At 41.5% G+C, this 16,414-nt stretch overlaps 1 protein-coding gene across 3 annotated transcripts; it reads left to right on the top strand.

Annotated features, from left to right (window-relative positions):
- The first annotated feature begins 2,340 nt into the window (after positions 1-2,340).
- nfil3 (nuclear factor, interleukin 3 regulated) lies at positions 2,341-12,565 on the top strand. Of its 3 annotated transcripts, none has more exons than XM_078271413.1 (2): positions 2,341-2,411; positions 9,783-12,565. In XM_078271413.1, the coding sequence occupies exon 2, from the start codon at positions 9,876-9,878 to the stop codon at positions 11,247-11,249; it is 1,374 nt and encodes a 457-aa protein (XP_078127539.1). In that variant the 5' UTR covers positions 2,341-2,411; positions 9,783-9,875; the 3' UTR covers positions 11,250-12,565. The 3 variants fall into 3 exon arrangements, with proteins under 3 accessions (XP_078127539.1, XP_078127537.1, XP_078127538.1); XM_078271411.1 differs by having other exon boundaries at positions 2,348-2,539; XM_078271412.1 differs by lacking the exon at positions 2,341-2,411 and adding an exon at positions 3,391-3,473.
- The last annotated feature ends 3,849 nt before the right edge of the window (positions 12,566-16,414 follow it).

Raw genomic sequence — 16,414 nt, 5'->3', positions numbered from 1 at the left:
GACATAAAACGTAGCAACTTAGGAATCAGCCTAGACTCCCATCCCAGATTTGACCAACAAGTATGTAATATCTGCTAAACGCACTAAAAAGTGCTTCAGATTCATCACAGAAAGTACCTGGCACAACCCAGCATGCACGCCAAGATATGTCTACACCTCTCATACTGCATACCTGGTCACAGACCTCACAACTAACTATAAACCCAATCATATAACTGTATAACTGTATCACCAGACAATACAAACAATGTATATCTGTTAAACAAAGCACTCAGTGGAATCCCTGCACTGTGAATTTCCTAAAAACATCCTGTGAACCCACATAACAACAAATGGAGCAGAGTTAGGCCAGTTTACACTTTTAATTCGGAAGGGAACAATCAAACGTTTTAATCACCTTAACCCTCGTGTTGTCTTCCCGTCGACTATCAACTTGTTGATTAAAAATGAACACAAATGAACGTTTTTGTCCTGTTTTTTTCACACACACCCCCCCCCCACACACACACACACACTACCACCGTTACCAAGTTGTTCCCACTAGTGTTACGCTTCTTGTAGGAATACATGGTCAGTAAACCTCATTTATATGAAATGATATCTCATGTTTGAGTTTTAAAAACCCCCCAGAAACTATGATTTATTTTAGGTAGAATGTTTGATGTAGGCCTGGAGCCTCAGTGAAGTGTTGGGTCAGTGTTTGCCATACAGTATTACAGTGTTTTCTCTTTGGTTCGCTACATTTAAAGCTATGTTGTGGGGCAAATGATGGTTAGGAGGGTGTCCACTGTTCATTATCCTGTATAGGCTCATGTAGTGATGACTTGATCTGCTGTATTGCCCTAGGCCCAGGGCATAATCCCCCCCCCACACACACTTTCCCAAATCTCATTTCTGTCCCCCCACTTTCAAATTCCTTTGCTATTATTATATTCATAATTCTCCGTGATCAGCCCATGTTTGAACAATAGAGAAATTGTATTGTAACGATTTCTTCTGGAAGAATTCCTCATTATGATCAACTTAATTATTTCCCTAAATGTATGTAGAAATGCAGGCAATGGGATTCAAATCGAAAAACTCTCAAACCAAAGTAACACCTCTGGTATTTCATTGAATACATAGAGTGCTCACATTAAAAACAGCATGTGAACATTCCAGGAAGACATACTTTGAGCAGAGCCTCTGGTATGCAGCAGCCATCTTAACTCTGAACCTCCAGGTACAACCGTGGATGGAGAGTCAGAAGCCATGCACACCGGCTATCCAACAGGGACCCCTAGAGGCGCCGGGCAGTACGACAATCAGACAACACAACAGCCCAACAGCTCTTAGGCCTTGGTGAGTGGTGAATGGTGAATGCTGAATGCTGAATGGTGAGTGGTGAGTGGTGAGTGGTGCGTACACGACCAGCCAATGCAAACGGAGCGATGCAACACAACACACAGCTGAATGAAATACAAAATCGGAATATATCTGTATGACATTATGAACTCCGTGCAGGTGGTGGTGCTTTAGTTATGGTATCTTGCTGAGTGTTGTAATTCCTACTGCATTTTAACTATACTCAAATAATACTTCTTATTTAACGTTTTGGCTGGTAAGTAAAGCACCATTTAGCTTGTTATTGATACAGTATTTTGAACTGAAGCAACTTTATTGAGAAAATACATCCAAATATACAACATTTCAGACACATACTCAAAATAATGATCCAGGGAAAACAATATGACTTTGAATAAACAGAAAATAGTGTCAATAACAAAGAATATGTAGAGGTGGATGATTAAACAATATACAATTACAATAAGAGACAAAAAGAATATACATTGTTCTTCACCATAGTGTCTATAAGTATGAGATATTCTTTGAATTCACATAAAAAAGCAGTGGAATTGGGGGGTAACATTTATTGTTTTGCATTTTGTAAAATTTGTCCGATAAAATCCAATAAATTGACAATGAATTCAACTTTCAAATTCTCATGTTCAAAATAATAAAAATAATATATATATATTTACATTTCATTTTGATATTATGATTGGTTTTACACTATATAGGCCTATAATGCATAATTCAGGTCCCAAAAGTAATTGAATGTATACAATTGTAATATGTGTTTTAGATTCTGGTTCATCATTGCAAAAACTGCATTTGTTTTCAATTTGAACTGACGCACCTAAAAGCAACACACGCTCAGTGCATGACGACATACATTTTATATGAGATTTGAGCTCTCTGCTGAAGCCAAAAGACATTGGTTAAACTTTGGAAAATGCTGCGTTCCTATTGGCTGCAGTTGCTGTCATTTCATCCCACGTTGCCTTTGACTTAACCAGCCCCTGACCTACTAACACAGATCATGAGTTAGTAGCCACCTTGAGAGGGAAAAGCCAAGGGAGGAGACCCAGGTAACCAACTTGTAGGCTTTTCATCGACACTTCTTTCCTTATTAGCTGATGGGAAACCCAAACTTCTTCTCTGTGCTTGATACGCGGCGGAAAACCAGACCAAACCCTCCAACCAAGTGCTAGAAAAGGTACAGTTATGATTTGAGGTTAACATTTAGCCACTGTAGTGTTAGAGATTTGTGCGGGATGGTGTTGTGTTTAGTGTTCGGAAGAACGTCCCAGAATCTCGGCGGCGCAGAGCTTTGAACTGTGTCATGTCGCTAACCTCCATGCTTTCTTGCGTAAAGCCCACTTTAACATTTAGAATAGCAATGTTCACATTCGCATTGAAGGTGAAATCAAGCTCAAGTTCGAGGCAGTGTGTGACGTTATTATCTCGGCTGTTAGTAGTTGACTGTAACGTTACTGTATTAGTAGCCTGCTAAAAGAAGGAGAACGGAGCCATGTATTGGGTTGTATTCGGGCACGTAGGCCTGCCGTTACAGTAGTAGGAGTTTACGGATTGCGACAGTGTTGTAACCCAGAATATGAGGTGGCTGGCAGACACGTTGGCAAAGCCTTGTGGCTGCTGTCTCGGGCGACTTGGGAGGCAGCGAGCTATTGGTCCAAGTAACGCTAACAAACTGTAACTTTATTAACCTATAATACTGCACATTACAACCGCTTACTTTTTTTGGGCGTAGAGACCCCAATGATGTATACAGAGTGAATGCCCACATTGTCTCAGCACAGCCTGTTACATACAGCGTTAAATATCTGACACATTATTTATGTATTTATTAAGATATAGGCCTATTTTAACTTACACATGCATATTGAACAGCATACTGCCACACAGGTAAACATTGCATAATGTCTGCAGCCATAGAAACTGCTGGCAGTCGGAGGCCGGGGCGCAGAGTTTATTGTGTCAGGAATGAATCAATGAAGGAATCTGGGACAATAGGATGTGTTGACGGTCCGCTGCGGCCCGGCCCGGACCCCCCCCCCCACTGCATGTACCCGCCGGCCTGCTGAACCGACGGTGAACTCCCGCGCCCCCCAAATCGAGCTCACGTTGCGGTAATATAACCACCCATTTTTATCACGTGTGATCTAGATTTAGCCTTGATGTCATTATGTTGCCTCGTTAGAACAGATCCTCGCATCCCTAAATAAATAAGCCCAGCCAAATCAAATCTCCACATCTGTAATATTTCCCCTTCTGTGATGTAAGGGCACACTATTGACATCTTCCTTTGTATTTTTGTAGTATGTATGTGTGCGTGGATGTCATATGTCTGTGTGCCTATGGTGTATGTATAATCTATTGTGTATAAGCTATTGGACGCTATTCATCAGTCGCATATTGTAACATCAGCCATAAACTATTTCACAGAATTGCAAGTTGTCTAGTGGACTTCCACTAGGCTTGTTTGGATAGTAAATCTCATTAGGGCAACACCATAATAAGTCAATTACATAGGAACCAGGCTATACATTAGTCTACTTGTCATTTATTAATAATGTTTATCCCTTAATCAATGATCCCTAAATGTAGACCCTCAACAGGACAAACGAGGACACAAAGTCAGGAGAGACTTTTTTTTTTTTTGGGAAATGTAACCACACCCCTAACCTGTATTTCTATTATTAACTTTATTTCCATAAGACAACATCTTTCTGCAGCAGTCCCAGTTGGTTGTTTGGCAGTGTGTTAGGATGCCTGTGTGTGCTGTAGGCCTGAGGTTACAGGCTGTGTTTGACATTCTGCAGGGCCACGTGTTACCATTCCAGCTGTCTGTAGTCCTTTGTTCTATCTCCTCTGGATGTATGGGAGCTTGGAAGCCCAAAACAGGCTAAACTGCCTTTTTTTTTTTTTAAGCAGCACCTAGGAGTGATCCCTAGATCACTTTAAAATGTATGTAAGCAAATGTCATCTTCAGGTGATAATGGGCTAGAATGAATTATGACTTTATTAATACTTTATCTTCTGTGATCAGCGCTGAACTGTTGCTTTAAGAAGCAAAAAGAATGGATGGTTTGTATTTGGAGATGCTCTTAACTCTGCCCATAATAACTAACAGAACCTTCTTTTAAACAGCTAGCGGTTAGCCCAATTAGCTGTTAGCTAAACTAACGTAGCTTCCTTTATTCAGTGGTGCGTGGTGGTTTATGGGATGAGTAGTTCCTTCGCTCCATAATGAAAATATGTACACAGGCTTGTACCTTTTTGACTGTTTTTGGATTTTCTGTTCGTTTTTTCACTCAAAATGATACGTTGTATGCTTATGAGTCATGTTGTAGCTGGTTGGCCTAAGGCGTGGTCTAAAACTCTTTATATACGGATTTTTCCAGATGTCAATGGGAGAAATGAATGAGAAATTTACTTCTGGAACCCAAGGTCTCTCAGAAGAGGGGCGGGACTATTGAGCTCTATTATGTTGAAAGTTTCTAATTCATTAAATAATTGCTTAAAGCATATAAACAAAGTTTTGTGTTGGAGTTTGTAACATTCCAAAATATTTATTTTGACTTAAAGATTAAAGATTCGGTTCCATTAACTACTAATAATCGGTATCGGCCGTTAAAAAACAGTATCTGTCGATCCCTACTTTTGTATGTAAGTGACTGATGGGATCAACAATCTTTGCCAGTATGGCAAGTATGGCCCAGTATGGGGTGGGTTGTGGCCCGGAGGTAAAATGGTTGCCCCACAACCACAAGGTTGGTGGATGAATCCCAGGCTCCTCCGGCCACATTTCAAAGTGTCCCTGAAAACGCTGAACCACGAGTTGCTCCCCGGATGCTGTATGTGTAGCTACACACTGCTCTTAATACTTAGATTGGGTTAAATGCAGTAATAGAATTTCACTACATTGTACTGTGTGTATGTGACGATTAAAAATAAAGTTTGATCCTTTTTTGTATTAAGCGTAGGGGTGGAACGGTACACGGAAGTCACGGTTCGGTTCGGTATAATGGAGGGAAAAGCAAAATAAAAATGCAGAAGGCAATTTTTTATTGTGCATGTCTCAGGCTGTCCACAGAGCTAGCTGTAACAGCTTGAAGTGTATAAAGTAAGATGTAAACAGTAAACAATAAGTAGCCTACCCTGCATCATCTCCAGACTCCATCTGGAACTTGTAAACAAAATAAGACCATCAGCTACTAGTGTGATATGGGAGACCAGCGCTGCTCTCAGATGTGAATGCACAGAGCAGGGGTGTTAAAAGAGCAGCTTCGGTTACACAGAGCAGTTGACGAGTTTGTGATGTTAGCTTCACACGCTAACGGCGAAGCTAACAACTAATAGCGGAGCTAACGGCAGAGCTAACAGCTTATAGCGGAGCTAAGAGCTAACTGCGGAGCTAACAGCTAATACCGGAGCAAACAGGGAAGCAAACGGGCCTGGATGCCATTTGTGGTCGAGGCGAGAAGCGATACAGCTACGTCCGTGTTTGGTTGTGTATGGAAGGGACTAGTTTGCTTCGTGTGGACTCACTGGACCGACTGACTCCACATGTAGGCGGAGCTCGGGAGCTTCAGAGCTAAGGCGGGGCTACAGATTAGGTGTCCCTAAAGAACCGCGTGTCTAACAGTAGTTCCGCAAGTTTTATTTATTTTTATACCGTGTATTCTCTGTGTAAATTCATGTACCGAGACGCCCGTACCGTTTCGGTTCAATACGAATACCTATACCATTCCACCCCTAATTAAGCTTGAACGCTGTAACCGACAGCCACATCCCTGGCTGCAATGTAACCCTATGGGGCAAATGTAAATCGTTTATTTCGTCCACTAAAAGTTCAGTTTTTGCCGCTGACAGGTTCAGATTATTATTCAAAGTGTCTGACAACATTATGGAAAGGATTCCTTCAGAGATAGACCTTCGTAAAACATCTTTAACACCTTTCTGTTTAACCAGAAACGGCTCTGAAGTCGCTAGCTCTAAACCCACCAGACTCCATTTAAAAAAAACAATACTTTTAGCGTGTATAGAGCCAACATATTTTCACATGTAAATCAGTAAACTGTGTGTTTATTTCAACCAAAACTAGAGTTGTGATGGTTGGAAAAGTGGAAAGACGACCCAAAACGGCTTTTCATAGTTTTATTTTGTTTCTGTCCACTTTGAATGAAGTGTTTTACAATGCTAAGGGACCGTTCGGTATTTCTGGAATGGACCACCGGAGGAAAATAGGGGAGGGTCATGTCTTTTTATTTTTTGTTGAGGGGAGGGTCATCCAACATTGTTTTGTCTGGGCGGGGGGGGGGTCACCCAACTTTTTTATTCATGAAAAGAGCAAAATTTCAAAGTGGCTTGTTTGGTGCATATTTATCCATGTAGCTCTCAGTCTCGGCCCCCTAGCAGATGGGTCTGACCTAGGGGTGCACGATTATGGCCAAAATGATAATCACGATTATTTTGATCAATATATTGATCACGATTAATTATCACGATTATTTGTTGATTTTAACCAAAACCAATGTAATTGTCACATAGGCTGATTATAGCTGCTTTCACATCCATATGGTGCTACATTCCTCCTTTGTTGAAGGATACTATGAAGGAGCCATTTCAGCTGTTGTGCAACCGCATTCCAAACATGCGTGTTTGCCAAGATACAGGCAACGCAATTTTCTGTTCACGTTAACGGCGCATGTTAAAATCTGGTGGCAATAGGGCACCGGTGCCCGGTATCTACCGGACGAAATAGCAACGCGGATTACGGTCCCACTTAAATGTCTGCATTGCGCTCTGATGCTCCCAAACAGACGTTAGAGGCAACAGAAACATCGCTGCATGTCACGCTAGTTAACACTAATAACATGTTACACAGCAGCTAACGTTAGCCTACCGTTAGCTACAGTAAACACTAATGACACGTTACACAGTAGCTAACGTTAGCCTACCGTTAGCTACAGTAGTAACTGGATTAAACACGGCTAAAGTGCTGACAGCTAAACGGTGCAGTGTGACTAGTTTCACTGTAGAGGATTCCAACAGCGGGATGTCCAACAGTCTGCTGCTAAAGCTATGAGCTAACAGACTCAAACTAGCACTGGTCACTGCTGTTGTCTGAAAAACAACACAGACGGGACAACATGTTGCGTTTACTGGTAAACTGGTAAACCTCGGGACGACTTATGACCGACTGCTATCTGTTGTGGAGTTTTCCTCACGTTACTCTGTCCTCTGAGACTGTCTACATCTAAACTAAGCTGCGCGGTGCAGGGAACCACTCTGATTGGCTCATGGAGGCACGTGATCAGAGAGCGGTTTACGGAGCTTTGGAGAAAAAAACCCGTTGATACAGAGCGCTCTGTGAACGGAATGAAGCATTTTAAATATCGCTCGATCACGTGAGTTTGATCGTGGGGAAGCCAAAATCGTGATCGTGATTAAAGTTCGATTAATTGTGCCGCCCTAGTCTGACCGCATACGTGGAGTTTGCTGGGGGGGCAGGAGGAGCACTGCCTGGCTGAAACAGGTAATTGCATTGTTTAAAATTAAGTGGAATAATTATGTCTGGCATGACCAGATATTTTCTAAATACTCTGTTTGTGGATCTACTGATCGCTGTGGATTACTTCTTTTCTGTGTCATTGGATTACGGCAAAATACGGATCTTTTTTCTTAACATGTATGAACGTTTTATGGTGAGTTTGGAGAGGCATCTCAACAGACTGGAGGTCCAACACTGATTGTTACATTTTAGTTGAATTTAAGCGTCTGTCTATTGCGTTCCCAAACAGCCGTACTGCGATTGGATTTCATCAGGGAGAATTGTTACAATGTAACTTAAAGTCTGCTTTAAAAATAAACGTGTTTTGGAATATAATGTTCAGCTTCGGCAGCTTTACCTATGTGCTAAAATATACAATGACTGAGGAAGCCTAGTGACGAGTCCATAGCAACCAGTGTTGAATTGTTATTTCCCAGTGTCCTTTGCTGAATGGTCTTAATGTTTTATTGTTTTATTTCATATGAATACTAGTTTATTAGAGGAGTAATGCAGTAATGCATGAAGTCTGCATTTAGTTTCCATGCTTATTGTGTTTCCACAACTATGTTAGTCAGTAAATCTACTGAAATGGCCCCCCCACCATAACAGAGGAGTGGGATGTGTAAGATGAGAATGCAGAGGTTAACTCCTGTATGTCATGGCTGTAAAAATCAAATAGCATCTGTACTTCTTTGCTGAGTGCAAACTTCCACGTAAGGGGGGGGGTCATGCCTCTTTTTCAAATCGTTTTGGAGGGTCATAGGAAAATAATTACTGACGAGGGGAGGGTCAAGTCCTTTTAGGTTAGAGGCGGGGGGCTGGAGGCAGCTCCTCTGTGTGCGCTCTAAAAAAAATACACCGTTGTATATACTGTACATACTATATTTTTACTTATTTAACTGTCTAGTAAAGTTCAAAGACTGTTTAAAAAGTGCAATCCACATGTTTACATACATGTATTACAGTGAATAATAATCTAAATACTACTAAGTGTAGTAAAGCCACATATTTGTTTTTATATTTCTGCAATCTTCCCTTTAGTTTGTGTGATTATTAGACTTTCATATGAATGTTTCCACCAGGCGGTCAGTACTCAGTATACTACTGGGACTGAAGTAGTTCAATAAAAGATATCATTCATATAAATTCATGCATCAACTGATTTCATCATCACATCCAGGCCTGGCCTCCAGGAAAGAACAGTTAGTTTAATCTATCTAATCTTGTCTTGTTCATACTATACAATGATTTATTGCTTGTCTTTGTTGAATAATACAGAAGACAAAGAGCTTAAGTAATCGCATATTGAATTGAAATCGCAATATTTTTGAAAAAAATTGCAATTAGATTATTTTCAAAAATCGTTCAGCCCTTTACATGGAGTCTGGTGGGTTTAGCGAACCCAATTTCGCGGACTTATTTGTTGAAAGATTAATGTTTCTCTTTACCAGAAAAGTTGTACTCCTTAGAAATCCTTTCCATAATGTTGTCAGAATATTAATCTGAGCCTGTCAGCGGCAAAACGGGCACTTTTGTGAAGGTAAATACAAGCTGCACAATTGTCCTATTAACTTACATTGTAGCTTGTTTCTCTGCTGCTGACTGCAGAGATCTCTCTTAACACTGGACCAATGGGGGGGGGGAGGGGGGGGAGAGAGACTTTTTTAAATGGAATTGGTCATTGTTGTGGGTTATGAGAATGAACAAAATAACCAGATCAAAGTTAATGTGTCCCTTTTAAAAAGATACATTATAAAACCCAACATTGTGTATCTAGATTCATATTGTATCATCTGAGAGGGAGATACAGATGATACAATATAGAATATGGTTAACTTGACACTGACATCTAGAACCTCTCTCATTGTCTGTTCTTCCACAGATTTCCTCAACTCAAGTGGATTAATCCAGTGTGGCAGTTACTATTGCTGCATTCAAGCATGATGGTGTACAGTTAAAGACCAACAGTGATAATATGCAATCCATCAAGCAAGAGGTGGACTCCAGTGAGTCCTACAGTGGAGAGGATGCCCTGGTCCTGGCTGTGGCTTTACAGGGGACTAACAGAGACGTAATAGGCCAAAAAATCCCTGGTATTCCTTTCAAAGCAAAAAGTGCCTGTCGCAGGAAAAGAGAGTTTATCCCAGAGGAGAAAAAAGACACCGTTTACTGGGAGAGGCGTCGCAAAAACAACGAGGCGGCCAAGCGCTCCAGGGAGAAGCGGCGGATAAACGACATGGTGCTCGAGAACAAGCTGATGGCCCTCGGAGAGGAAAACGCCTCCCTCAAGGCCGAGCTGCTGTCGCTGAAGCTGAGGTTTGGCCTGGTGAGCTTGGCAGCATATACCCAGGAAGTGCAGAATTTATCCAGGTCCACCGCCATCGACCTCTACCAGGAGTTTGTTCCACCCAGCGCCGGCCAAAGTTTGCCCGGCAGGGTTTCGGAGCCTCTTCACTTGCGCAGCACCTGCATATCAGTCATCAAGCATTCCCCCCACAAGCTCGAGGCACGCACTGCGACTCAGGGCAGCTTTGATATCTGCAGGCCTGCAGAGGTCAAGCAGGAACCAGCAGAGAACGGCGGCTATGCACAAGAGCGTAGTAGTCCCTACGAACTCTACAGAAACTACATGGCCAGCCCTTTGTCTGGAGTCTACTCCCAGCCTGCCTCCTTCCTGCAGCTCACTAGGTCGTCCAGTGACTCCCCCAGGAGCTCAGACGACGGCGCTGTGAGCAAATCCTCAGATGGCGAGGATGAGCAGCAGGTTCCCAAAGGGTTGATGCCGTCTGCAGCTGACCCAAGAAGTGTCATTGTCTCCACGCACAAAGTGCCAGATGCCAGTTCTTCAGCATTGCCCCATAAACTACGTATCAAAGCCAGAACCATCCCGATCAAAGTGGAGGCCATGGACCCTGAATACGAGTCTTCTAGAAGGTCCTCCTCTCCCGTCAGGGTTTCCGAGGGAGGATGCTACCAGAGCACTCGGGACTCTTCAGAGTGCACCCAGTTGTCCCTGTGCCCTTTGTCATTACAGGTCACCAACATGCAGGACTGGAGCCAGCCGTCTGAGCAGTGGCATAAAGGCAGCACAGAGACCCTGCAGAAGGACTGCCAGAGTAGCAGACTAACCACGAGCTCTGTCTTAAACAAAAGCGTTGATGTAAAGGAACGTTCCTACGCGCACTCACATGCTGAAGACTTGTATCTAAGACCGGGCCCTGCCTGCCCATCTGCAAAAGTGGCCTTTCTGAAAAGACTGATCCCAGCACAGCAAGGGTCTGTGATAGAGTCAACCAAAAGCCCCACTGATCATCATGAGTCATTACCACAAGGATGGTCCTCTGCGTGACCTCTGTTGTTGTTTTTGTTTTTTGCATTTCCACTGTATTTGCTGTTGCACTGTGTGGTTCATATTGGAGTTAAACAATGTTTCAATTATTGTAACTTTTCAAATAATAGCTGTTGGAGCACGAGCAAAGTCTGTTTGTATAGTATAGGCTGATTTAAAAAAACATTGAGAAGGCGTGGAATTACCTGTACTGTAGTTCACAAGGTACATTCATTAAAATGTACAAAGCCACAGCTTTAATCCCATCAGTACATGTCATTCTCACCACTCTGCTCCTTAGAGTTTCTCATCTCTAACACAAATACTGTTTTCATTCACTGTTTAATTCCATTTGCTCCTACTTTGGCATTTCTTCAACCACTTTCAATATATGGGCAATGAAACTTAACACTTCCTGCAATTGTTTATATTAAAAGCCTTGAAAATAAGACATTTCGGCCCTCAGGCCTTCTGCACCTCACCACAACCCTTGATGTGCGTTACTTTTCTTTATTATATTTATAATATAAAATAAAAGCCTACCTGGATTAGGCCCTGTAAGGAGAAACTTAACACTCCCTGCCATTATTTTGACTGATACTGTGATATGATTCACGATATTGGAGGGAATGATCATTTTTGTATCATTATTCTCCTTTTCATTGAGAAATATTAAAATTTCAAAATGTAAAATGATCATAGTGTGATTAATGCGAGGATCTGTACCAAACAAAGATTCTCTCTTTTTAGAATGGTTTGACACATATTTTGCATTAAACAAATATTGCACCCCCCTGGATATTGCACAAGTCCATATTGTGATTTCGATAAAATTGGGATTAATTGTACAGCCCTAAGTGCTTTTAACAGTAGCTCAATCAGGTCAAAGCTAAAGCGACTGGAATGAACTGGTGATTGAAAACAGTACTTCTGTTAGAAGAAACAGCCGAGTGGTGAGTATGACATGACTCTTTCACTGAGCAGGTTAGTGATGAATTGTACAGTATACTGAATTTAGGGTTTCTGGGCACTGTTTGAGAATTTACAGTAAATTGTTCATTGATGATGTGTGACAGACATCATTAATGTGTAGGATATTAATATTAGGGATCGACCGATATGGATTTTTTTTAGTGCTGATACAGATTTGTTTTTTTTCATCAGCCTTAGCCGATGACCGATACGGGCTGCCGATTTTCTTGAGCCGATATTTGGAGCCGATACTGCTTTTGCTCCCTTAATTTACATTATAAAAATGTAAACCCTGCCACACTGGATTTGTTTTCAGAATCTGCTCTGCCATTTCTTTAAAAATAATAAACAAAAACACAGATCAGTGTCACTTCGGCAATCATTTTACATTCATATCACCCAAATTATGTGTGCAATGTGCATCATATGGATGGGTGCACTGCATATGGTTAACTGTGGAAGGGTGAAAGGCTTTCATCAACATCTACAACACAGCCTTGATGAGGCATTGCTTGCTGACATATGATAAGACAGATATAATCAAGTCATCCCAAAATGTCCTTTGTCAACACATTTAAATAATTTAAGAAAACAATAAACCTGAAAAGTAACCATTGAAATAAAGTGCTTGAGTTGTAATTTAACACTGCCATGGTGCTGAAAGCCTGCCAGGCTTCCAGCACCAGCACTCTGCTAGTGGGGGAGGGGCAGTGCATGGCAGAGCTGCCTGTGGACGCCTGTCTGTAAATAATGCCGGGCAAAAACTTTCGGCGAACACAGCAGCCGCGTATCGGATAAAATTGGTCTATCACTAATTAATACGTGTGAAGCTTTCATTTTATTTTTATTTTACCAAATGATTCATGACTGCTGTCCCACCTACTGTCACTGAGGCCCCCGCTATTAACATCATCACGTGTTTTCGGCTGGGGGCAGTGTGATAAATGTTGCCAAAGGTTTGGACATTATTTGCTTTAAAGCTGAACTCTGTTTTGAACTAATGTAGTAATGTTATTGTATCCATTTGTGTGTTGGTGTGGTGACAGGTTTACAGTCCATACGGCTGCTTTAAAGGGAATGTTCTGTGGTGCTTTATTTTATGGGTTTGTCATTTCTAAAGTAGACATTTCCTGGAAGGAATGTTGTCATTTGGTACTCATTATGGGAAAGAAGAAATATGTTTAATTGGTACTCTTCCAATTATAATTCAATTAAACTGCTGATGGAACATAGAATTTAGTCAGAACACAGCAGTTCAGCTGAACATGTACAAATATGGAATTTGTCTATGGCAAAAAAAGTTTTTCTTGAATTTAAATGGAGCTTTTTTTAAGGACACGCTATTTTCCCTATAATTACTATCTAATGACATAGTTCTTTTCAGGAAACTAAGAACCGGGACCCGTAAAGACAGCATTTCTTTTCTCTCTTGTCTTGTTTTAAAATGCAGAAAGCTCCAGATTTTTGGCGCTAACCTAAGTTCAGCGTAACTTTTAAATATGCTCTGGTGCACGGGTTCACTGTTTGCCAAATAGCCATCGCTTCTCTTTTGTTTTTTAGTAGATTTCTGTTGATTATTCAAACGTTCCGGTCTGCTGGTTATACTGTACTGAGACTATGCGTGACACTGACTGGAGAATTGTGATTACCAACTGATGGAGCTGACATCATTATATCTGAATGGTTTTATAAAGCTCAGACACATTCTATCCTCAGGTGTTTGCAACATTTATATATCAAGAGTCTCCAGAGATTCAGGCTACATCTCCACTGCTACGTTTTGGTTTTAAAAACAAATATAATTTGCTACATTTCCTCCTCTCATTCCCCCTGCTCTGGTGTTTCCCCCTCTCATTCCCCCTGCTCTGTTGTTTCCCCCTCTCATTCCCCCTGCTCTGGTGTTCCCCCCTCTCATTCCCCCTGCTCTGGTGTTCCCCCTCTCATTCCCCCTGCTCTGGTGTTTCCCCCCTCTCATTCCCCCCTGCTCTGGTGTTTCCCCCTCTCATTCCCCCCTGCTCTGGTGTTTCCCCCTCTCATTCCCCCTGCTCTGTTGTTTCCCCCTCTCATTCCCCCTGCTCTGGTGTTTCCCCCTCTCATTCCCCCTGCTCTGGTGTTTCCTCCTCTCATTCCCCCTGCTCTGGTGTTTCCCCTCTCATTCCCCCTGCTCTGGCGTTTCCGAGCCCCTAAAGTGGAGACATTAGGAAACACTTCTGACCTGTTTTGGTTCTTATCAGTCACGACGTCTCCTTCTCTGAGACTAAAGCTACTAATGTTATCATGGCAACTACCAGCAGTGGGCGGAGTCTCCACGCTGCCTCCTGTTTATGTCCATAAACCAGAATGATGATGAGATATGAGGTTTGGGCGTGTTAGTTTAAACAGAGATTAGTTCTTCTACTGGAGATAAAAACACTTGGTACACCGAGATCACTTTGGGATCAACACTCAAACACTTAAAAACCAAAACGTAGCGATGTAAATGTAGCCTAAGAATTGAACCAGAAAAGGCTTTTAGACCATTTCAACTGGAGGGGCCAGGCTGCGGCCACATGCGATTTTAGGAGTACAAAATAAAAGCACAAGTGTTCCATACCAGCAACCCTCCATAGGTTTGGTTCTACAAAAGACTAATGATATACATATAACAATAAACACAAGAATACTCATTCAGTGTTAACCTACATTGTATGTATCACTGCACATGAATAATATCCTCTCTTTGGGGATAAAGGTGGGGTTAAAAATGTGTGAAAGTATTGGCCACAGTTAGGGGGGCCAGAGGGGGTTATGGAATCCAGATCTGTCAAGGGTTCATCAAATGGCGTATTTATTAATTTATTATACCCATTTGGGGGATTACATCATAGCTCCTGGTCTAGTCAATTTCAAATGGCTGACTTCAGCCAACCCTAGATGAAGAATGGTGTGTGCATATGTCGTCATAGTTTGGATTATGATGATATTGATAACTCCATTTGCCCAGCAGCCTGAAGTCAAACTACATGTATCTGAACACTTCACAAGATTTATTGTAATGGTGAGTTTTTGTTTATAATAAATGTATTGTCACTGAATCAAGTATATTCTTTTCTGTGTATTTCTTTGTTGTTTTATAAATGATCCGTATCTTAGTATACCTGACTCATACTTGAGTTTTGAGGCTGATACTAATATTATTTAAATTTAAAAAATCTGATAATTGTATTTTGGCTGATATTGATTTTGTCACACATTCAAGTCTCGAGACAGTGAGCAGACAGCTGTGGGTCCCAAGTTGTTATTTTTAGTGTTAGTCCAAGTCTAAAGTCTAAAGTTCTGCTCAGTTATTTCCCAATCACTTAAAACATCAGTGGGAGGTGTATTTTCAGCCACTAGGTCCCTCAGTCAAAACAATAACAATAAGTATATACCACATATTCGCAAAATTAGCATTTGTGAATGACATTTGCCAACTAGAACTGACGGTGACAAGATATCCCAAACGTATGGTTATATTAAGATAAGTTACATATTCTCTGTTGTCAAGATAAGCTGAAGACATATTGTATGATCAGAGCCCAATACTTATTGCTAAGGCCATATGGTCAAAATGAAATGTTTAATAATAATAATGTATAACAATAACTTATTTCACTAGTAAATTGCTGTTGAACGACAAAAACAATCACCAGATGGTAAAGGACATTTACAATAACTTCAAATGCACCACAAGGCTGTAAATGACCAGTTTCATTGAACACACCGTCTGTGTTGTTTCTCCGACGGCAGCTGCAGATTGTTACATCCCGGTGTTGAATCCTCTACAGTAAAACACAGTCACACTTTACACCGTTTAGCGTTAGCTGTCAGCATTTTAACCGTGTTTAATCCAGCTACTAGCTAGCGGTAGGCTAACGTTAGCTGCTGTTGAGTATAGTGTTAACTAGCTAGCGGTAGGCTAATGTTAGCTGCTGTTGAGTGTAGTGTTAACTAGCTAGCGGTAGGCTAACGTTAGCTGCTGTTGAGTGTAGTGTTAACTAGCTAGCGGTAGGCTAACGTTAGCTGCGGTTGAGTATAGTGTTAACTAGCTAGCGGTAGGCTAATGTTAGCTGCTGTTGAGTGTAGTGTTAACTAGCTAGCGGTAGGCTCACGTTAGCTGCTGTTGAGTGTAGTGTTAACTAGCTAGCGGTAGGCTAACGTTAACTGCTGTTGAGTATAGTGTTAACTAGCATCAT

The sequence above is a fragment of the Sander vitreus genome, chromosome 16 (assembly GCF_031162955.1).
Source record: "Sander vitreus isolate 19-12246 chromosome 16, sanVit1, whole genome shotgun sequence".
NCBI classification, from domain to species: Eukaryota; Metazoa; Chordata; class Actinopteri; order Perciformes; family Percidae; genus Sander; species Sander vitreus.
The sequence above is the reverse complement of the archived record's forward strand: the minus strand, read 5'-3'. Positions and strand labels throughout refer to the sequence as shown.

Bases quoted from the DNA above. Each gene is read 5' to 3' on its own strand.
- nfil3 (XM_078271413.1), top strand. From the start codon at position 9,876: ATGCAATCCATCAAGCAAGAGGTGGACTCCAGTGAGTCCTACAGTGGA.